This window comes from Doryrhamphus excisus, linkage group LG8 (assembly GCF_037039965.1).
Source record: "Doryrhamphus excisus strain RoL-2023G ecotype Guam linkage group LG8, RoL_Dexc_Guam_v1.1, whole genome shotgun sequence".
Taxonomy (NCBI): Eukaryota; Metazoa; Chordata; class Actinopteri; order Syngnathiformes; family Syngnathidae; genus Doryrhamphus; species Doryrhamphus excisus.
The window spans coordinates 7008433-7033125 of NC_136364.1; the positions used below are offsets into that span (position 1 = coordinate 7008433).

At 46.0% G+C, this 24693-nt stretch overlaps 1 protein-coding gene across 5 annotated transcripts in view; it reads right to left on the reverse strand.

Annotated features, from left to right (window-relative positions):
* Window positions 1–1763: 1763 nt before the first annotated feature.
* Window positions 1764–24693, reverse strand: part of tenm4 (teneurin transmembrane protein 4) — a 163719-nt gene continuing 140789 nt past the window's right edge. For all 5 annotated transcript variants that reach the window (XM_058080909.2, XM_058080904.2, XM_078792698.1 and 2 more), the window contains 6 exons: window positions 23578–23750; window positions 20718–20953; window positions 18178–18474; window positions 14766–16380; window positions 8083–8225; window positions 1764–3889 (listed from right to left, as the gene is read on the reverse strand). In XM_058080909.2, coding sequence (XP_057936892.2) covers window positions 3131–3889; window positions 8083–8225; window positions 14766–16380; window positions 18178–18474; window positions 20718–20953; window positions 23578–23750 — 3223 coding nt within the window. In that variant the 3' untranslated portion in view covers window positions 1764–3130. The remainder of the gene's footprint in view (window positions 3890–8082; window positions 8226–14765; window positions 16381–18177; window positions 18475–20717; window positions 20954–23577; window positions 23751–24693) is intronic.

The following is a 24693-nucleotide window of genomic DNA, read 5'->3' on the forward strand; positions in this document are numbered from 1 at the left end:
GATATGCTAAGTCATTCATGATGAAAAAACATATTCTTCGGATAAATTTCACACTCTTCTTTTTAAAAACATTTTGGCTGTTGTGTTTTTTTTCAAATATTTCCACTTTCTTCTTCAATAATTTAGTATTTTTTAATATTATGACTTTATTATCCCACATTATAACTTTTTCCACAACCTAATTTTCCAAAAACGACAAGTTCATGTTGTTTTCTTTCTCATCATATTCAAACATAATTTTCCTTTCACAGCCCAGGCGCTCTCTGGTCCAGGTGATATATTGGGAAGACTGGGAATATTGCCACCCATATGACAACATTAACGGTAACACAGTGTCCAACCATGGACAACGGGAGGCTCACATTGGAAGTTGAAAACCACATCCTTTTCTATTACACAGATGAAGAACTTTCTGTATAGCAGGCAAACACGGCCAGCGTGAGTGTCACTGTGCGGCCAGCGGGACCGGATCAGGACCGGATCCGCATGGGAGTCAGTGTGAGCCCGGCGTAAAAGTGACAAGTAAAACTAGTGCAAGATTCCCCCCAAATATGGTGTGATTTATGTGACCTGAATACGAGCTGAAATCTCAAAAGCAGACGCTGGCCTCCTTTTTCTTTTCTTGTGTATAAATGGTGTTAGGGTGAATAAGAGTCTATTTATAGCTGACATCAATGACTTAGTCTTTTCCTGACTTGATGACAGTCAAGGTGTCAGTTATTCAATCAAGTATGGACGCTGTCACACATGCAAACATGCAGACGAGCTCCTTAGAGCAACACACATCATCGTGTAATTAATGAGGTGGCCTTCTGTGAGAATGTTCTTCTGGTCAGCTGGCTGCTGATTGGCTGGTATGTCAATCAATTTTCAAATGCAATTTTACTTCCATCATCCATCCATGCATTCTCTTCTGGTCTTCTTCTGCAGGTCGCGAAGGCAGCAGGCCACCTCCTCCAGTTCCACCAGGAGGACACCAAGACCTTCCCAGGCCAGCTGTGAGACATAATCCCTCCAGCATGTCCTAGGTCTGCCCCGGGGCCTTCTCCCAGCCAGGTATGCCTGGAACACCTCAGCAGGGAAGTGTCCAGGCTAGATGTCCGAGCCACCTCCACTGGCTCCTCTGACCGAGCTCCTCGCCCTAATCTCTTTGGGTCCACACCCTATGGAGGGAATTCATTTCAGCCGCTATCTCCTTGCTCATGACCATAGGTGAGGTTGGGAACATAGGGGGGGGAATGGGGGGCTCAACTCTCTCTTCACCACAACGGTCCGGCCTGTCAACCGCACGCTAACCTTCCCTCACTCGTGAACAAGACCCCGAGATCCTTCACCTCCTCCACCTGGCGTACAGGACCTCATTCCCAACCCAGAGGGAGCACTCCACCCTTCTCCCACAAATTTGGACTTGGAGGTGGTGAGTCTCATCCCAGAAGCTTCACACTCAGATGTAAACGCTGAAGGCCGTAAGGACCTTATCGTCCGCTGCAGCAGAGACCAGATCCGCCGTGGCTGCGCCTAGAAATTGTGTCCATGAAGATGATGAACAGAATGGGTGACAAAGGCCAACGTTTTAAGGTTAAAATGAAGAAAGGACTGGTGTACCTGCGTCCAGGTCACATGATGGATGATTACAGTTGATAAGGTGATCTGCTTTTGGACACAAAGGTGAATCAACTGTAAGAAAACTGACATCATATGCAAATGTACCCAAAGTTTGACATCCAATTAGCTTAAAAGGCTCTGCTACTGTGCTAATGGGTGGCCAATAAGGATTCATACCACACAAAATAAACACAAAATATTCCCTTTATTGTTTTTTTTGTGTCTACCTTAATCAGACTACACAGGATGTAGCGCTAAGCGGTATCTACACTTTGCATTGTTTTCTATTTACAGCTTGTGGACGTCTTGGTTATTTACACGCTCAGACAAGAAGAAGCGCTAGAAAGAAAAACAAACTGAAACTGAAACAAACCGAGTCTGCTACAACAAAAAAAAAAAACAAAAACAAGCGTGACGCTCAGTGCAGCTGTCCACAAAGAAGTGAGGAATAAAACGACAACAAACTTGACCACGTCTGAGAATGTAAACACGAGCAGGACCACCTGCTGACCCTTTAAGGCAAAGGACACCAGTGTTTCCCACAGGACTGTAATCTATCTGTGGTGGTGTGGATGTTCTTGGATGGGGGGTGACTTTCATTCTACATGTGTGACGGGCGTCTTATAAGAAAAAGCTTCATATGCAGCGATGTGTACGTCGTATGAGGTGTGGAAGAGCATCCCAATGGGGTGAACAGGTAGCACCAAAAGGAAGAGCATCTTTTTGTGGTGGATCAGCTGTGTGAGTGACAGCAAAGAACAACAAAAAATAAAAGCACATGTATCTGTGGGTGAGGGCAAGCAGATAGACAAGCTGGAAGGAGATCATGGATGGGAAACACTGTACTGTGCTCCTTGGACAAAAGTGGCATTCATTCATGAAGCGGTGCGTCTCGTTACTTTTGTCCAAGTAGCGTCCCTTTAATGCTCTGTCACTGAAACACCCCAACTCTCACACAAAAAAACACACAGGAGCGCCTTCCATGCTTGGCCACGCCCCCAGGAAGTCTTTTTCAAATACAACAACGATAAAAGCGACACCGGTTCACATTTGTCTTGTATTGTGTTTTTTTTTTTTTTGAACGTTGACGTTTGTTAAGAGTGATGATGACGTGACCACCAACCCTGCAGGGGGAGGGGGGGGCGACACCATGGAGCACTTTTCTTTGCATTTTCACACACTTAACCACAAAAACATCCTTTGCTGCCGTCCATTGTTTTTCATCCACTCGGAAGGTCGGCGCCACGCCCACAAGGCGAGTCGAGCTCTTTCGGTATTTCTGCACGAGTATTTGACACAAAACAAATCAGAGCAATCTCCTTGGCTGAGCAAAAGGCAGAAACGCAGCGAGCTGGAGACTCGCGGGGGCGAGGAGGTGGAGTCACCAAAATAAGACATTTTCATTGTCGAGGGCAAAGACGGAAGGACACTCTTTTTTGGAGAAAGAAAGCCTCAAAGCCTGCCGGCCGTGCTCCCGAGCGTCTTTGGCAGCGAGTCCCCGAGCGTGGTCCGCGCGGCGTTCATGTCACCTGCGGCCCATTTCGCTCTGTCGCATGAAGTGGACGTTGTTGACGCTGTCCGCCAGCTCGGGGTACTGCTCGGCCGACACCACGTAGAAGCCGTCGTAGCCCTGCACCTTCCCCGCACCCAGCAGCTGCTGCTTCTCGCCCTCAGTCCACGTCCGTGAGCCCTCCTCGCCGTCCCGCAGTCTCTGGCGCTCGCGGGCCCACGCCTGCGCCACGGCGCGCTGGCGAGCCAGCTCCAGGACGCGGACCTTCTCCTCATCCACGCTGCCACCGTAGCGCGTGTTCAGGCACAGGGCGCCGTACTGCAGCTGGATGTCGGTGATACGGCGAGGCCTGCCGTTGAGGACGGCGTTGACTTGGGACACCGTCACGTTGACGCCGTTCTCCAGCGTGCGTCGGCCCACCGCCATGCCGATGAGACCCAGGTCGCCCTCCACTGAGCCCAGCTTGACAAAATAGTGCGTGTCCACTCCGCCGACGGTGAAGCGCAGGGACTCAAGGTAGAAGGCGTCGTTGAGGACGGCGGCCATGCGGCGGCCATCCTCGTTAGCCAGGCTGATGATGTCTGTACTGATGCGGCCGTCTCGGATGGCGAACTTGACGCCCTTGCCGAAGATAGACCCTACGGAGGCGAACACCGTCCTGTCCTCCGCTTGGGGGCATCCGGCGCTTTTGGCGGTGTAGATCTGGCCGAAGCGCTCCAGCTTAACGAAGGCCTTCAGATGTCTCTGCACCTCACACTGGACTCCCAGCAGCGACTGCAACGCAAGCAAAGCTGGTCACATGACTTCAATGTATACAATGATTGCAAACCATCAAGCAACTCATTGCCCATCACTGTCACACCGACAAGCACATGTTTGTCAAACGTGATCCAGATTGGTTGAAATAATGTATGTGGGCGGGACTTAGCAACTAATTGCAATCAATCAGTCAATGAGCCTTTGTCGAAAGATGATAAATGTTTGTGAATGTGTGCATGAGATCTTCCAGGTCATTTTCAATGCAAGCCAGTGGGGTAGGGTCTGGGTGGGGGTGGCACCAAGGTCATGTGACTGGAGATGAAATGGTCGTCCAGCAAACTGGAGCGCACACAAATTGGCCGGGGCACTCACGCTTGCAAGTCACGTGTGTGAACACCATCATTAGTATGCAACAGTGGGGGTCTCCACCTCGTCAACCTCTGATGGCCTGGGGGTGGTGAAGGTGGGGGCATGGGGGGGAGAGGGGGGGCACTCCTCATTTGTTTACCATCAATGCGACCAGGTCATCTGTCCTATGAACAGACGGGGTGGGCAAGGTGGGGGGGGGCGTCCCTCTTCTACCTCGCCCCCCCCATGGCGTGCCCCCCAGAGGGGTCCGTCATGCACATAGCACTGGGGTGCGTGACCCAAACTGCCAGATGGGGCCGTGCAGACAGACTTCATGAAACCTCAGACCTCATTTCTAAGGCATAGAAGGACATTTTACAACTCCATTTAATGACGCTGATGATTTCACAGGAAGAGAGCAGAAGTACAAAATAAGAGTTTTCCTTGAAGGTGCCTGATTGGCGCTGGGCTTCATTTGCATAACGACCCTAAACAAGACCCTTGTTTTGGAGCAGAAGCATGCAAAGATGCTTCATGCTGCACACAGAGACTCCTTAGTGCAGTGGTGTCCGACGTGCGGCCCGGCGGCCATTTTCAGCCCACAGTGTTTTATTATTCCAAAGATCCTAATCAACACAGCCCTCACTAGCCCTCCAGTAAAACATTCTTATAATAATATTCTCACTATTCAGGAGGCTCTACTGAGCGGACATGTCTGGGACACCAATAAAGGTTTATAAACCTTGCAGTCATCCCTCGTTATATCGCATTACTGACTAGATGTTTGGTGTTTGACTGTGTTTTATTATCAGTTTTATGTAGGACTGTAGTCACCAGGCATCAGTAACGCTATGAAATATGACGTTAGCTCGCTCTGCTATATACTACAAGGGATCTCAAACTCAATTTACTTGGGGGCCACTGGAGCTAGGGTCTGGGCGAGACTGGGCCACATCAGCCCCCCCCCCCCCCCCCCCCCCCAAAAAAAAACGCATTTATTAAAAACAGAAAAATGAATAAACTTTGCTTTGGTTTGGTTTCAATTTTCTACAAGAAAAGCTCTGATAAAACATTCCAGTTCTCAAATATCTTACTTTTTATTTTTCTACACAAAATAAGATGAAAAATAAATAAATCAAGAATAAAAAAAATAAATCAATCAGTAATAAATAAATGTAATAATAATAAAATGGCAAATAATAAAAACTTAAGAAACCACATATAGTTGGTGGGTAGACAAATTATTTTTTTCAGATTAAAATGAACAAAGCATTATTAGAGCCCTGTAGACATGACAAAACACGACTATAGTCACATTTATACTCTTTTTATTTACAACATATTGGGCAACTGCAGGGTCTTGAGACACATGCTAACTCGCAAACTAGAGAGCTAGCGACCTAAATGGTAGCCTCCAAGTTATTTCCTTTAAACTTAAATAGCCAAAAACTTACCACTTCCACACGGATAGGGAGGATAACTATTAACAGTTATTTAACTTTTAACATGAACATTAATCAAACGTAATAATTTTTTCTGGGTACATGATACCATACAGCATCCATATCAAACTTGCGCGGGCCGCACTAACATTAAACTTTCATATCAAGGCGCGGGCCTCAAACCAGTGTCCTGCGGGCCACATTTGGCCCACGGGCCGCGTGTTTGAGACCCCTGCTATATATAATATAGGGGTAAACACTATAGGGCTATAGACTATACGGGTGTTATTTAATGTCTACGGGGCTCTAATCATATTAAAAAGAATATTTAGAGGGTTTTATATGCCTTAATATTCAATTTCCTAATATTGAATGCTACTTTGCAGAAATTGGCCTCCTATGGCAGAATCTGGAACCAATGAAGCACCATAAACGAGGGACGGCATGTGTTACTTTTTTATACACTCATAACCATACTTTGATATTGAAGATATCTGGCTTGCCAATGGAAAACAAAGCAGCTTCCACAAACATGTCCCAATTAGACCTGAAGGCATACCAAACAGCAACAACAGGAATTATTATTTACTTTGTCGTTTCAAAGACGAATTGTGAGGCGAAAGAGAGAGAGAGAGAGAAAAGGTAGAGAGAAAATAGGCCGGTCTCTTCATTTACTGTATTCCGTCTAATCTGCAAGACGTTTCCTTGATGTATCTCTTGTGGAGTGTGCATTTCTTTGGAGCAGAAATCCGCTGCATCAGGGAGGGCCAAAGTGCAGCCCGGGGATGATTTTTATTGGCCAACAGCACAGAAATACAATTTAACAATGATGAGAAAAATTTGTCATTTTTTGAGCATAAAGTTGTAATATTATGAGCAACAAAATAAAAAAAGAAATGAAACAAAAAATACACTGAATTAAAGTTCAAATATTAAAAGAATGAAAACGTTATCTAAAGTTATGACACACAAAACCAAAACTAAAGCGGCAATTTTTGTTTGCAGTTTTATATTACAAACATAAGGTGAAGATATGATAGGAATAAAGTCACAACATGAGAAGGAAAAAAAAAGGCAAACGTTGAAATATTTGTAAAAGAAATTCTATTGTGATGATCCCGCTCAAGGATGGCTAAGCAAACCGTACCTTAGTCATGCTAACGGCACCAAATCCAAGTATTAGCTAAATCGACTACCCACCAGTCTATCCATCCATCCATCGACCGCCCACCGATACATACATCCATTCATCGACTACCCACCCGTACATCCACCCATCCTTCCACCCACCCATGGTAACACTAACTGACCCACTAACCAAATAAATATCTAACAATGCATCCATCCATCCTTCATCCGTCCATCCTTCCTTCCTTCCACCTAAACCCATTCATCCATCGACCACCTACCCACCGATCCATCCATCCATCCCATCCATTCCATCGTCATGTCTCTCCAATGTGTCCTGAACACCTCGGCAAGGAGGCGTCCGAGAGCATCCTGAGGAAATACCCGAGTGCTCCTCTCAGTGCAGAGGAGCTATCTCAGTTCCTGGCGGATGACAGTGCTTCTCACCTTATAGCTAAGGGAGAGCCCAGCCACCCTACGCTTGAACCCGCCATCTTGTCCTTCGTCCCACTACCCAAAGCCCATGAGCATCGGTGAAGGTAGGAACGTAGATGGACTGGGAAATTAAGAGCTTAGCTCCCTCTTCACTATGACGAACCGATGCAGAGTCTGCAGGACTGCAGAGGTCGCACCAATCCACCCGTCCATCTCATGTTCTAGTCTTCCCTCTGTGGTGAACAAGACCCTGAGGAACTTCAAGCCATTCAGTGAGAGTTGAATGTGAAGGTCCCGATGAAGCCAGCAGGACCACAACATCTACAAGAAGCAGAGAGGTAGTCCTGCATCCTTCATGGAGATGGCGATGCTAACTTGGTGGAACTTTTCCTTGTCTTCACTTCTGACTTTGTTGCTTCTTGCCATCAGCTTGAACCAGAGTGTCTGTCGACATAGATGGAATGGGCGGCGGCGGTCGCTGTAACCATAGCCCATGCGCGACAACAGTGGCCTCCTCAATAATTCATACGAGCGGGGCGGGGGCACTTTTAAAAGCGGGTGGATGAGTGCGGGAATGGGAGCATGTGTGCTAATTGTCAGAGTGAGACTGAGATGAAATCAATGGGCAGCGGTGGAGGGAATGGAGAGTGAATTTCCCTAATGGCAGGACAATTACAAGGGCTGTTTAGCCTGACCCCCCCCCCACTACCTGCAATGAGGACAAGGAGGCCAGGACCGGCTCACTGGGCCAGGTTGGAGGCCTGATAGCTGCCAGTTCCTCCGGGAGTGTGGCGACACAGAGCATGTCTTGGCGCTAATCATGTCAGGAAGGGCGGGGGCAGGTGAAGGTCTTACCTTGGTGCTGTCCCACTCCTGCGTTTTGATCTGGGTGCGGACCAACTCGTAGGACGGCTCCATGCTGTCCGTGTTTGGCTTGCCGTACCCGGGGATGACGTTGTAGAGCTGGAAGCCGAAGGTCACCAGCCAGCTGTTCACATCTGCGGGGAGGGAATCCAACATTAGGGAGGGGCTCAAAACCTTACCAAAGGCATGGAGGGGCGTGTGATTTATTTTATTTGTAAAAAGTCTACAAAAATGTTCTGCATATTTAAGGTTGTGTTATTATGATGTCAATGTTTCTGTTTTTTCACCGTACATTATGCTTTTTGCTGCAGTTTTCCATTTTTGGAGTTTTGTTTATGTAGCTTTATATCTCCAATGTGCCTTGGGTGAATAAAAAATAAGCCACAGGCTGCCCATAGCCCCTGGGGCCGCACTTTGGACACCCTGGCTTTTATAGCTCTTGGTCAGGGTTGATCATGTGACTTGACGTCTGCGCTTCCTTCATCGCCTACAATGGCAATTGAAGAGAGAAGGGTAGTGTCATTGCAGGTGGGAGTAATTAATGCGTTTTTATTGCAAATGTTAATCTGGCCCTTGAACACAGGAAATAATCTTCTACATGTCGACCAATCACAGCCTTTATCGTCCTTGATAGATTTCTTTGGCTACATGCAGAGAGACTCAACTACAAACCAAAGTGACTTGAAATAGACTTTAAATGTTAAAGAAAATTGTTACTGTTAAAAATTGTTATATGAAAAACAAACAAAACAAAATAACATTGTAATCTTTGGAAAATTAAACTGAGAAAAGTTGTAATAATAAAAAACATTATGGGCATAAAGTGATAATATTACAAGGGGAGAATTTACTAGAAAAAAGTTGAAAAAAACAAACAAACAAACAAACAATAATAGCAGAAATAGAAAAATACAGCCATAATCAACGACAGTCCTGATTGGCTGATTGACCATTGTCAATCAATCTCCTTCGTGCCATGGCTGGCAAACTAGCTAACTGTCTGAGCTGCTTTCTAACCAACAATAGACAACAGAAGAAGAAAAAGCTTGCCGGCTAAATTAATCTTGGGTTCAAGGAGGAAGAGGGGAGGAGGAATATGTTTTAACAAGGATAGAGAAATGCTACAGCCGAATGGTGACAAAGAATACATTGAGTTAGTTTAAGATGTTTGTTTAAGATGTGCGAACATATTAATGTGAGTCTGATTAAAGTGTATTAAATGTACGTTGAGGACTTTTACAGCCATGATTGGAAACAAATAAAGCTGGCTACTTCGTGGATTTCACCGATTGCAGGCTATCTTGGGAGCCACGATAAACAAGGCTATACACTATATTTTATAACTTTAAAAACAACAACAAAAATGAGAGAAAAAAGGAATAATAAAGCTGATATTAAATGTAAAGGTTAGCATATTCACCAAAAAAGTTACATCCTTTCGTTTTTCTCGGTGGCCACGCTGTAGGGATACGTTTGGACACCCCTAATGTAACGCATGTTTATGGTGACATGAGAGTGCTCATGTCATCAACAAAGCACCATAAATCCAAGCTGAGCAGAAAAGCGGCGGCGCTGATGATGATATTCTGTCATCTGCTGTCATTTTTGCAGTGAGCTCTTCAGGAACGTTCCCTATTCTGATGCTAATAAGATGCAGGAAGAGTTGGCAAGATAATGTGCCGCCTCAAATAGTGTCCTACCTCTCGCTGTGTGCTTTGAGGTGGCACTTTCACCCCCCGTCATGTGCTGCCATTGACAAGATGCTACAGGTAACACCTTCCTGTTGCTGCAGCTCACACTGGCACACATTAGACTGAAAGAGGGCATGGTCATTGAATGCCAATCAATCACTTGTTTTGCTCAGCATTCAGTTGCTAATGTCTGCCAACACATGGCTGTGCTCTGTAGGCTGAACACGAGTTGTTATTTATGATGGGCGACGGCTTCATTCCTGCATACACAACGCAGCACGCATTTCCCTTTCAACCCTTCAGCAACGCTGCAACCACTCAACCTGGCAACCCTTTCAATAAATCCATCATGCCGTCACCCCCGCATGCTTTCACCAGCCATGATCTGATGCTGCATGCGGCATTGTTGCCTTCTTCCTGCTCGACCATAGGCTAAGCAAACGCTAATGATGCGTAAATAAAACTAATAAAAGAAATAAGACAACAATTGTCGGACTTTGTTGAAGGATCTGGCAAGTTGCAACAACTTTTCCTAAACTCTTCTGTTACACGGCCATGCAAAGCATGCTATATGATCCTCTTAGGAATATGTGTATGTGTACATATGAAGGCATACTGTATATAAAGTGGTGAATAAAGAATATGTGTGCATACATATGAAGGCATATATAAAGTGATGAGTAAAGAATATGTATGTGTACAAACATAAGAAGGCATACAGTGAAGAAAATAAGTATTTGAACACCCTGCTATTTTGCTATTTCTCCCACTTAGAAATCATGGAGGGGTCTGAAATTTTCATCGTAGGTGCATGTCCACTGTGAGAGAGATAAACTAAAAAGAAAAATCCAGAAATCACAATGCATGATTTTTTAACAATTTATTTGTGTGATACAGCTGCAAATAAGTATTTGAACACCTAAGAAAATGAATGTTAATATTTGGTACAGTAGCCTTTGTTTGCTATTACAGAGGTCAAACGTTTCCTGTAGTTTTTCACCAGGTTTGCACACACTGCAGGAGGGATCTTGGCCCACTCCTCCACACAGATCTTCTCTAGATCAGTCAGGTTTCTGGGCTGTCGCTGAGAAACACGGAGTTTGAGCTCCCTCCAAAGATTTTCGATTGGGTTCAGGTCTGGAGACTGGCTGGGCCATGCTAGAACCTTGATATGCTTCTTACGGAGCCACTCCTTGGTTTTCCTGGCTGTGTGCTTCGGGTCGTTGTCGTGTTGGAAGACCCAGCCACGACCCATCTTCAATGCTCTGACAGAGGGAAGGAGGTTGTTCCCCAAAATCTCACAATACACGGCCCCAGTCATCCTCTCTTTAATGCAGTGCACTCGTCCTGTCCCATGTGCAGAAAAACACCCCCAAAGCATGATGCTACCACCCCCATGCTTCACAGTAGGGATGGTGTTCTTCGGATTGTACTCTTCATTCTTCTTCCTCCAAACACGCTTATTGGAATTATGACCAAAAAGTTCTATTTTGGTCTCATCTGACCATAAAACTTTCTCCCATGACTCCTCTGTATCATCCAAATGGTCATATGCAAACTTAAGACGGGCCTTGACATGTGCTGGTTTAAGCAGGGGAACCTTTCGTGCCATGCATGATTTCACATCATGACGTCTTAGTGTATTACCTACAGTAACCTTGGAAACGGTGGTCCCAGCTCTTTTCAGGTCATTGACCAAGTCCTGTCGTGTAGTTCTGGGCTGATTCCTCACCTTTCTTAGAATCATTGAGACCCCACGAGGTGATATCTTGCATGGGGCTCCACTCCGATTGAGATTGACCGTCATGTTTAGCTTCTTCCATTTTCTAATGATAGCTCCAACAGTGGACCTTTTTTCACCAAGCTGCTTGGTAATTGCTCCGTAGCCCTTTCCAGCCTTGTGGAGGTGTACAATTTTGTCTCTGGTGTCTTTGGACAGCTCTTTGGTCTTCGCCATGTTACAAGTTAAAGTCTTACTGATTGTATGGGGTGGACAGGTGTCTTTATGCAGCTAACGACCTCAAACAGGTGCATCTGATTCAGGATGATACATGGAGTGCAGGTGGACTTCTAATGGGCAGACTAACAGGTCTTTCAGGGTCAGAATTCTAGATGATACACAGGTGTTCAAATACTTATTTGCAGCTGTATCACACAAATAAATTGTTAAAAAATCATGCATTGTGATTTCTGGATTTTTCTTTTTAGTTTATCTCTCTCACAGTGGACATGCACCTACGATGAAAATTTCAGACCCCTCCATGATTTCTAAGTGGGAGAAATAGCAAAATAGCAGGGTGTTCAAATACTTATTTTCTTCACTGTATATAGTAAAGTGGTGAAAAGCATGCTATGGATTCATGGTGAGTAGTTGGGAATACGTTCAATAAGCCTGTGAGATACATTTAGGGATTCAAGGTGGATTGTGGAGTGTGGCGAGGGGACAATGGCTATTGAAGAGAGAAGAGGGGGGTTCTGGAGCTGAATCTAATGTTACAATTACCGCACTCACTTTTATTGCAAATGTTGATCTGAAATTGGGAGTGAACTGTGTGTTAGAAATAAACAATACACAGTAAATTACGAGTAAATTACTTTCTGTTTTTGCTAGTGGTTGTGGAAAGGACGATGTTCCAATCATCTGCAGGAGACACGTTTGAGGTGAGACATGTGGCTCCTCCCCAGGGATCCATACATATACCGTACTTAAACTAAGTCAGTAGCATGAGTAGAAATGGAAGATCTAAGATGGTCTCAGTTAGCAAGAATAAAAGCACACCCAAAGACGGATGGTGTGTGTCCTGCACAGACACACACGTCGCTAGCGGGCGTATTTAAAAGCCCAAAGCAGGCGTCTAACTGTTCCGAAGTGACATTTGCAGGTACAATTTCTTGCTGTTTAATGTGCTAATTAGCGTTCTAGCCTGCAGATTGTCATCAGCGTGGCGCATGTCTCCCCGGGCAAAGCAGCTGAGGTGCTGGGTGAGAGACGTGTAAATAAGCCATAGATAAGCACGGATCCTTCTCCCCTCAATGCAAGCACGCTGGCTTCAGAAGCTCGCTGCACTATTTGCTCTATAATAGGTGAGGGCGGGGGGGGGCGGGTATGTCTCTACCCCCTTGACATGTAATTTTAGCACCATAATAAAATGACATGCATTATTGATCGCTCTGGTGGGACTCACCACTGCCAACTCTGCTGTTTATATTTCTTTTAGCCCTTTTAAAAACTTCCATGCACGTGTGGCCAATTATGCAAATTAGACGATTATGTCATCTAACCCCCCACCCCTTCACCTCAGGCAACCCACTGCCATCACAAATAGACTGTAGTCGTGTGGAAAACAGGGTTACTATACGATCAGATAAACAGGTTTACTAGACGATCAGATAAACAAGTTTACTATACGATCAGATAAACAGGTTTACTATATACGATGAGATAAACAGGGTCACTAGACGATCAGATAAACAGGGTTACTAAACGATCAGATAAACAGGGTTACTAGACGATCAGATAAACAAGTTTACTATACGATCAGATAAACAGGTTTACTATATACGATGAGATAAAGAGGGTCACTAGACGATCAGATAAACAGGGTTACTAAACGATCAGATAAACAGGGTTACTAGACGATCAGATAAACAAGTTTACTATACGATCAGATAAACAGGGTTACTAGACGATCAGATAAACAAGTTTACTATACGATCAGATAAACAGGGTTACTAGACGATCAGATAAGCAGGGTTACTATACGATCAGATAAACAGGGTTACTAAACGATCAGATAAACAGGGTTACTAGACGATCAGATAAACAGGGTTACTAGACGATCAGATAAACAGGGTTACTGTACGATCAGATGAACAGGGTTACTAGACGATCAGATAAACAGGGTTACTAGATGATCAGATAAACAGGGTTGCTAGACGATCAGATAAACAGGGTTACTATACGATCAGATAAACAGGGTTACTGACAATCTGATAAAGAGGGTTACTAGACGATCAGATAAACAGGGTTAGTAGACGATCAGATAAACAGGGTTACTAGATGATCAGATAAACAGGGTTCTAGACGATCAGATAAACAGGGTTACTAGACGATCAGATAAACAGGGTTACTAGACGATCAGATAAACAGGGTTACTGTACGATCAGATGAACAGGGTTACTAGATGATCAGATAAACAGGGTTCTAGACGATCAGATAAACAGGGTTACTAGACGATCAGATAAACAGGGTTACTAGACGATCAGATAAACAGGGTTACTAGACGATCAGATAAACAGGGTTACTAGACGATCAGATAAACAGGGTTACTAGACGATCAGATAAACAGGGTTGCTAGACGATCAGATAAACAGGGTTACTATACGATCAGATAAACAGGGTTACTGACAATCTGATAAAGAGGGTTACTAGACGATCAGATAAACAGGGTTACTAGACGATCAGATAAACAGGGTTGCTAGACGATCAGATAAACAGGGTTACTAGACGATCAGATAAACAGGGTTACTAGACGATCCCATAAACAGGGTTACTAGACGATCAGATAAACAGGGCTGCTAGACGATCAGATAAACAGGGTTACGAGACGATCAGATAAAGAGGGTTACTAGACGATCAGATAAACAGGGTTGCTAGACGATCAGATAAACAGGGTCACTCGACGATCAGATAAACAGGGTTACGAGACGATCAGATAAACAGGGTTACGAGACGATCAGATAAACAGGGTTAGTAGACGATCAGATAAACAGGGTTTCGAGACGATCAGATAAACAGGGTTGCTAGACGATCAGATAAACAGGGTTGCTAGACGATCAGATAAACAGGGTTACTGACAATCTGATAAAGAGGGTTACTAGACGATCAGATAAACAGGGTTAGTAGACGATCAGATAAACAGGGTTGCTAGACGATCAGATAGACATACGATTACTACACGATTGCGGTTCTATGTGACTTACCTGTCATGTAGCACTTGATCTCCTCATTGTTGCTGAGGGGGTTGTTGTTCTTGAACATGTACAAGTTGAAGGGCACGATGTGGCCACTGTTGAGGCGTTTCCAGATGTCGTGGTCAGGCGTCGTCCAGCGACCGGCGAGGACGTCGTAGTCCCTCCGCCCCATATGTACCAGCCGGCTCAGGGGCTCGTATAGGCCTCCCTGGTAGCCCACAATGAGATGGAAGCTAGGGTTGGTATCCAGGTAGACCTCGCCGAAGGCGGTGTGAAGCACCTGCTTGATCATGTGACCCGAGCCGCTGAACACGGCCAGAGGCGTGCCAATGTTGTCGCATGCCACATAAAACTCATCGCCGCTGCTCAGCTCCATGGCGAACAGGTGGCCCTGCAGGTCGTAGTACAGCGACGTGATCTCAGAGCTGGTGTGGTTGTACATGTGAGTGACCCGGGTGGGGCTGGACAGGTCGGCGTAGAAGAACTGCAGGTGGTGGCCCATGCTGTTCCGGCTGGACACCCTCCTGCCCACCCCGTCGTAGCGGTAGCGGATGTTCCAACCGCTCACTTTGTTGTACACCTTCACCAGCAGGCCGGCCGAGTTGTAGTCAAAGTAATCGTTTCCTCGCTGCCTGAGAAAGCCATCTTCATCCATCCTGTACTGAACGTCCCCCAAGCGGGTGATGCGGTCTCTGATATCGTAACGCAGCGGCGTCAAGCGGGCGCTGTTGCCCGGGCTCAAGAGGTGCAGGTTGCCGTTGAGGTCGTAGCTGTAGCGCCACAGTGGCTTGTCGTTGATGGAGACCACCTGTAGCTGACCATCCGAGTCGTACTCGTAGGTGTAGCGTGTGGTGTTGGCGTAGGGGCCGACCTTCAGCTCCTTGGAGACCACGCGGCCCATGTTGTCGTACTGTACCATCATCCAGTACATGAGTGAGCGAAATATTTCGTACTGCACCTCCTTGATTCGGCCATAAGCGTCAAAGTGTTTGGTATGCGTCATCACGGCCGTGGTGATGATCTGGTTGATGTCGTAATAAATCACGCCAAATTTGCCAAACTGCTCCGCTTTGCCCGACACGTCGTCGTAACGATACAGGTCAATGGGTAATGGCGTCTCGTTGATGACGGCCTGCATGCTGGTGACGCGGAAGCTGTTGTCGTAGACGTAGTCGAACCTGGCGTTCACCATGCCTTCTTCACTGAAACGGAATATCTGCCGGTCGATGAGCGGACCAATCTGGCGGTAACGGATGGTGCAGGTGAAGCCCTCGCTCTGCAGGTTGACCGTCTTCAGCATACCCGCTGTCTCGTCGTAGGAGAAGCCGATGCGGGTGGTGTCGTAGAGAATCTCCAGCAGCTTGGAGAGTTTGCCGTATTTGTAGATGACCCGTCGGCCGGTGCCCAGGTAGGTGGTCTGCAGCAGTTGGCCGTCCTCGCTGTAGTCCTGCAGCACTGAGGAGTTGCCCTCGGGGGGCCGGTACGTGTTTCTGTAGTAACCAATGGAGAGCGAGGTCTCCAAGGTCTGACGGGCGACATTGGGCATGGTCACAGATGAGAGGCGGTCGTTCTTGTCGAACTCGAAGATGTATTGTCTTTGGCTGTAGAGAAGCAGCACCATGGACTGGAAGACAAGACATTGCAGTCAAGATGAATGATCGGCACCAAACCTAACTCTTAACCCCAAACCCGAACCTGAAACAGGAGCTTGATCCTAAACTAAAACTAAACTGATCTAAAATCCTTGGAACCTTGAATGTATCATACTATTAAACTAAACTATCATTGTATTATTAAGATTTAGCACAAAGAGGCCATGGTATTAGTTGGAAGAAGGTGGTAAGTGGAGAGGTGTATGAAGGCCCCTTTATATCTGTTGTGGTTATTTATTGTTCTCCGTCTTTACCCCCCATTTGGGGTACTAACCTGCACCAAATCTCAACAAAATTTGCAACTCAAAACCGGAAATCAATTTCATATTTTGGTGGTGTCAAAAACACAGACCTCCAAAACTCACTTAGAGCCACTTAGCATTCATTCATTTTCCCTTTTAATGTGCCAGCAGTATCTCGAATGGACTTGCATGGACGTGGTGATGTCTGTTGTGACTGGATGACCAGAAGGTCAGCGTAACCCATATTCAAAACACACAGGAAGCTGGCTATTGGTTACAACCAGTCCTTTCAGGTTGGAGACCAGGGCTTATATCTTCACAAGACTTTGACCAAATGAGACAGGTGACCGAATTTGGGGTCTTGCTTTCTTGACTTTTTAAGCAGGTCCACAAGTGAGACTTGAATAAATGAGGTTCTTGTGATGAGGATGATGAGGATGAGCCCCTGCTATGATGTGGGTGATGATGCCACCCTGATCCACATGGGCCTTCATGCATTAATTATGCCTCATTAGCTATGTCATGAACTTTGGGTAGTGAGCGAAAGGTCTAGATAGCGGGTATGAGTGGTTGAATTAAGTTTTGCACATAGGGTGGGGGTGGCTGAGCTCTCCCTTAGAAATAAGGTGGGAAGCATTGTCATCTGGGAGAAACTCAGGACTAGAAGCATTGCTCTTCTGCATTGAAAGGAGCCTGATGAGGTGGCTCGGGCATCTTTTCAGGATGCTCCTCCCTGGGAAGGTGTTCAGGGCACATCCAACTAGTAGGAGGCCTTGGGAAAGAGCCAGGACACATTGTAGAGCCTGGGAATCTGCCAAGAGAAGCTGGACAAAGTGGCCGGGGAGAGGAAAAAAGGGCTACCCTGCTTAGGCTGCTGCCCCCGCAACCCGACCTTGGATCAGTGGAAGAAGATGGATGCCTCATTAGCTTCCATTTACATGTTTTATGGTTGATTCTTTTTTAATCTTAGGATGGATTCTGGTGGATAGCTTGACCCTTAACCGTGTTATTGAACACGGAGAGTGCCAAAAGCAAAAGATCTACATCTTTTTATGGAGCGGAGCCGAAAGAACCGGTGCCCTTCAAAGAGAATGAATTTCCATCAGTAGGGTCCATGTCGGTCCCACATGTATTGAGGGTGGTTTTCTCACTACCTCAGGGTGAGGGGTGGGCGGCTGAGGGCTACTTTACATGCAACTTTATGCAAGTCTATAAAGGACAAATATAAACCCATAATGGAGGTCTGTTTCCTTCAAGGACGGCTATATCCGGGGCATCTAGTTCAGGTCTCCTGGCATTGAAACACTAGGCTGCAACGAAGCTTGCCTCCTCATCACCCGTTTTTCTGGTGTTCATGCCAGATATTTCAGGGCTGAACCTGTTCATACAGCGCAATGTCTGTGGTGTAGTGACAGGTTTCCATTTCTGCTGCTATCCACGTTGGTGGCTGATCATGCTGTACATGAACCACTGGGATGGACCAAACATCAAAGAACATCTGCCATTCCTGGAAACAGTGGTTCTTACCTTCTCCAGGTAGGTGTAGCTCCATGATTTGCCATCTGCAAATATCTTGGAGGTGATTCTGCCATTGTGGTCGTACTCCATGCGTACCGACATGGTGCCCCTTTGGATGCCCGCCACGTGCCCTCCTGAAGAGTAGGTCACGTTGACCCCATTCAGGCGATTACTAGGCGCCCAGAGGGTGGGCCGCCCAGCGTGGTCGTAGTGGATCCTCAGCGTGAACTTCCTGTGGTCATCGTAGACCTTTTCTGTTCTGGTGATTCGATCAAAGTCCAGAGACAATAAGTTCCGGTTGTGCACCTGCGGGAGAAGAAAGGTGTCAAAGCAGTGTGGATCACACTTGGATAACTGGAACACTGAAGGAACAAAGAGATCTTAAGATATCTGAAGTCATTTGAGTTTCACGCCTCCATGATGAATATTTTATTTTCAACAAGAACTAGTTCACAAAAGTAACCACAACGCTTTTGACTTAAAGTAACCACGGATATAGTAGTCAATGAATAGAGTAGTCAATATACAGCTTTCACAGTATGTAGTATTTAGTGAAAATGAATCATTATTGTCTATATAGCTGGTAACACATTCGTCTTGCCTAATATCAAGCATGAAGGTGATAGTGTCATAATCTGTGGCTGCATGAGTGCTGTGGTTCATTGAGTGGAACCATTGTGTTTGTAGCTGCCAACCCTAACAGCAAGATACAGTCAAACATGGTGGTGGTAGTGTCACCAACTGCGGCTGCATGAGTGCTGTTGGCACCAGGGGAGCTGTGGTTCATTGAGTAGAGCTATTGTGTTTCTAGCTTAGGTGCCAATACCAGTAGTGAGATACAGTCAAACATTACCACAACTATGTTTGACTGTGTCACAAATTGGGGCAGCATGAGTGCTGTTGGCACCAGGGGAGCTGTGGTCCATTGGGTAGAGCCATTGTGTTTCTAGCTTAGCTGCCAACACTAGTAGTGAGATACATTCAAACATTACCACAACTATGCTTGACTGTGTCACCAACTGGGGCAGCATGAGTGCTGTTGGCACCAGGACAGCTGTGGTTCAATGAAGGAAACACAGCAGGCAACACAGAAAAGTAGTCTAAAGTCAAGCATAATATAGTCCTATATTTAATAAAAGAACACAACATATGTAGTATTATAGAGTAGTATGATACGGTAGCAGTATATTGTGCTAATTGACCACCAGAATGATAAATCATCTACAGCAGTGGGTCAGAATGAGTGCAAAAGAATGTTAAATGGATGTTTACATACCACAATGACAAGCACTGGCTCTGTGACAGTGTTATTTTTTTGATTATTATTATTTGATTATTATTATTTCTGACACAGGTGTGCCTAGTAATGTGAGCAGCAGCTGAGAGGTCTCAACCTCCCAAAATCGTCAACGGGCCTGAGAAGGGGGAGGAAGCCAAAGCGATGAAGGTCAAGCATCAGATAAGAAACAAACATGAAGTTTTGAGTGGCATCTTTGCCCGCTAAGATCTGTGAAGTCTGTGTCTGAGACTAGATATACCCATCCCCCCCATAACCACCCTCCCGCCACGTGCTGCCCCGGCCGCCCACGCTAAAATCACTTGACACACCACTCAAGGTCGCTCAATGATTCCGACTCCCGCTCATCCCTGCCGTGCTCGCTATTAGGTTGCTCCTGTTTCCCAGCCCCCCCCCTCCCCCGGGGGTCATTGTCTGCAACGTACATGAGAAGCTTTGACTTCCAGAGGGACAAGGAGGCCATTAAATGACAGACAAAGTGGCACCTTCCCATTAGCCGTGTCGCCTCTTGTGCAAGGCTACTTGGATTCCAAATAAAGAAATATCTCAACAAAGCTGCTGCTTGCCTCACAAAGCCAAAAAAAAAAGCATAAAGCAGCGTGTTATATCACCATAAAGACTTTTTCTCCTTAGGAACAAACATTATGCAATACTTACATTGCAATATATTTATATGCAGTCTAAGGTCAGACTTGATCACCCTTGAAGAATCACCTTATTATTATTAGTTATTCATTCATTCATTCATTTTCTACCACTTTTCCTCACGAGGGTCGCGGGGGTGCTGGAGCCTATCCCAGCTGTCTTTGGGCGAGAGGCGGGGTACACCCTGGACTGGTCGCCAGCCAATCACAGGGCACATATAGACAAACAACCATTCACACTCACATTCATACCTATGGACAATTTGGAGTCGCCAATTAACCTAGCATGTTTTTGGAACGTGGGAGGAAACCGGAGTACCCGGAGAAAACCCACGCATGCACAGGGAGAACATGCAAACTCCACCCAGAGATGGCCGAGGGTGGAATTGAACCCTGGTCTCCTAGCTGTGAGGTCTGCGCGCTAACCACTCGTCCGCCGTGCCGCATTATTATTTATTATTTAACATAAAATGTCAAGTTCATACAACATACATCTTTGCTTTAGGATCGCATCTTCATATATATACGTATATATATATTGTGGTTATTGTAATAATATGCTATGTTCATATATACAGGCTATAGTGGTTATGTATATGGGAACTTACCCGCAGCCTGCGTCCGTACACGGTGACCTGGCCGCGAGCCTGCTCCTTCCTCTGTCTCCACTCCACCAGGTTGAGGCCGTTGTCCAGGGCCAGCGTGATGTTCCTCTTGCTGACGGCGGGGTGGACGGTGCCGGCCAGCAGGTGGGGCTCTGTGTGCAGCGACACCTCCATGCCGTTGGCCAAGGCCAGCCTCAGGGAGCCGTCTAGGCCGATGAAGTAGCTGTTACGTACTTGATCTGGAAGGGGTCACGCAGACAAAAGAGGATAGCAATCAGAAGGCGTGCGGGCTAATGAAAGAAGACGTCATGTAATATTCATCCCGGCCAAAATGGCAGCTCAGCAGAAAGAAAACCAGCGGCAGCAGTATTTAACTCCCAGTCTGCAATAAACGCGGCGAGGATCGATACTCAGACGCTAAACTTTTACAGCTGTTGCGTGTCGTTAGAGGAGAAACAATTAAAAAGCTGGGGAGGTGACCCGGGGATCGAGGAGGCGGGGACAAATGTGAGCACCGTTTTACGTGGAGCGGTGACTAACATCACGACTCATCTTGTGTGCATTCATCAGGAACAAACGCCAGGATGCATATTCTCCTCATTAGACGCTCCTAATGGCTTGTCAAACATCAATGAGCTCATTTAAGAGCGGAAAAAAACAAACACGCTGTCATTTTAAACACATTTCTCAGAGAAACAGCTATCCTTCCATTTTCTATGCCGCTTATCCACACTAGGGTGGCTGGGTGGGCTGGAGCCTATGCCAGCCGACTTCAGGCGAGAGGCGAGGTACACCCTGGACTGGTCACCAGCCACTGGCAGGCCGCATATAGATAACCAAGCAGCCAATCACAGGGCACATATAGACAACCAAGCATTCACACTCATGCATATGGACAACATACAGCCCCCCCGTACCATCACTTAATTGCGGATAGACAGTATAGCTTGTCAAGAAACAATGCTACACATAAAGTTAGCAGTCATTGTATCAGTCAGTCGTATACATTTACTCTCCACTGAATAGGACTCAGTGTGAATGGTTGTTTGTCTATATGTGCCCTGTGATTGGCTGGCGACCAGTCCGGCGTGTTCCCCGCCTCTCGCCCGAAGACAGCTGGGATAGGCTCCAGCACCCCCGCAACCCTTGTGAGGATAAGCGGTAGAAAATGAATGAATGAATGAATGAATAGGACTCAGTGTGAATGATTGTTTGTCTATATGTGCCCTGTGATTGGCTGGCGACCAGTCCGGGTTGTGCCCCGCCTCTCGCCCGGGGACAGCTGGAATTGGCTCCAGCACCCCCCGCGACCCTTGTGAGGAAAAGCCGTGGAAAATGAATGAATGAATGAATAGATCAACATTCAGTGATAAATAAATATAGTAAACAAATATACACCTCACCGACAACATGTCCCATTAATTCCACTCAATGAACCACAGCTCCACCACTGCTGGCAGCACTTGTGCAACTCCAGATCATGATGCAATTGCAGAACAGATACAAGTATCTTGTTAGTTACTTGAGTTGCCAGGTATTTACAAAATAGTTTCCATCAAAAATAAATGAACCACAGCTCCTCCAGTACCTGCAGCACTCATGCATCCTCAGACTAGGACACCACCATGCTGGACTTTCGGCACCTCCTTATATTGCTATACAGTGTGCTATACAAGATGTGCACTGACTACTCTAAAGTAGGTGAATAAAAGTGCTGCTACGTCAGGGCTGCACTTTAGCGAGGGATCGTACACGGACAGCGGATTGCCACACATTTGTGACTCAGCAAATTTGCAGATGAGGTGAAAAGGTTAACATTTGTGTTGTTAGAAAAAGCCACCACACCGTCAGCTAGCACCAACACAGGGAGGGGTGTACAAGCGCAACGACATGAGATGACGTGAGTGGAATTTTATTTAGTGGATGTGGCGGCACCAAAGCCACTACCAGCTTAAGCCCCACCCCCTTGTGATGGTAAAGGAGTGTTAGATATACGGCACCTTGCAGCCTGGTAATTAAAGCTCGCTCCAATCTAGCTGCAATCTCCTCAATGGCGACATGATGAACAACCCGAGAAACGGCCAGACGGCCAAAGAGGAATCTCTGAGGCCCGCTACGTGAGCTCCAAGCACACCATAGTCAATTCATTAGCGGGCACGGCTGCTGGCGCCGCTCCGCTGGTAAACAGATGTCAGAGACAAGGTCACCACACAGAGGTGACCCATGGATGGAGAAACCGGAGCCTGATGTCTTAAGTTTCGGACAGATGTGAAAAAGACGGGGTTGTCTTAGAAGAATGAAAGCAGGTCCAAAAGAGTTCAGCGCCATCATCAAGGGATCGATGAAGCGGTCGGGCACAAAAGACGACACAAATTGGGCGTCAGGACATTGACTGCATTCCAATCCTGCAGCATCTTGTATGCATCAGCACCTTCGTGTGCCATGACAGCAAATCAATACGTCTGCTTTTAGCACAGCGCCGTCATTTTATTATTAACACAACAACCACAACACTTGTTAGCCTTTATGCCCTATACTGTACATCCATATACTCTATACCACTTACAGTATACTGTATATTATACACTGTATACGACTAGACTAAACCATAATCATATCCCCTTATATCTAAAGACAAACGTGCCGTTTTTAGCCATCTTTTTTATTTGGGTCTGACTGGAAGGAAGGAATATTTGAGGAATATATTCGTCTTATGAAGCCGATATCAGCTATCTTAGACATATTGAGAAGATATGAAAAGCAACAGGAAGCTACCACCTGAAGCAGACCAATAAGAAATGAGTGTCTCGGGGGTGCGTGCTTCCCGAGTGACGTGAAATCAGAGAGGTTCCATTCCACTCACCCTGCATGAGCGTGTAGAAGGTGCCCGATGCCGACAGGTTGGCGGTGACCGTCACGTCCTCTTTGGGGGCGCCCTCCGTCTGCATGCGCACGGCGCTGTCGGCGTCGGCCCGGTAGCTGCTGACTCGGCCCGTTGGGTGAGTGACGTTGGTCAGGCGGCCGAAGGTGTCGTACCTGCAAAGTCAGCGCATGGACATTAATGCACGCATTCAAAGAGGTTGTGATGATATGTAGTATTCTACACTAGTCAGCAGGGGGCACTAATGCCACTTGATGAGACAATAGCCACTGCAGGAAGTACTGTACAAAAGAAGTAAAAACATGTGTGAATCCATATTAATGATGTCTTATTTTCTCTTATGATGTCTATGATATTGGCTAATAGGAGTGTAGATGTGGCTCTAGGGGTGTTATTTCATGTCTAGAGGGCTCTAACCATGTTGAAAAGTCTATTTAGAAGCTGGTAAGCAGGTTTTCTAGGTCCTATATTTTATTATGTATACTATATTAGGTAATCGGAGTGTAACGGAGAATATAGGGGTGTTATTTCATGTCTAGGAGGCTCTAACCATGTTAATAAGTGGGGGCCACTGGAGCTTGGGTCTGGGTGAGACTGGGCCGCATCAGGTTTTCAAAAAAAACCAAAAAACGCATTTATTAAAAACAAAAAAATTAAAAAAACTTCGCTTTGGTTCCAATTTTCTACAAGAAAAGCTCTGATAAAACATTCCACTGTTCTACAATATCTTACTTTTTATTTTTCTAGTTATTTCCTTTAAACTTAAATAGCCAAAAACTTACCACTTCCACACGGATAGGGAGGATAACTATTAACAGTTATTTAACCTTTAACATGAACATTAATCAAACGTAATAATTTTTTCTGGGTACATGATACCATACAGCATCCATATCAAACTTGCGCGGGCCGCACTAAAATTAAACTTTCATATCAAGGCGGGGGCCTCAAACTACTGTCCTGCGGGCCACATTTGCCCCGCGGGCCGCGTGTTTGAGACCCCTGATTTAGAAGGTGGCAAACAGGTTGTCTGTGCTCTAACTACCAAAGTATTCCATTTATGACGACCTGTCACAGTCGGGTCTGGAACCAATTAAC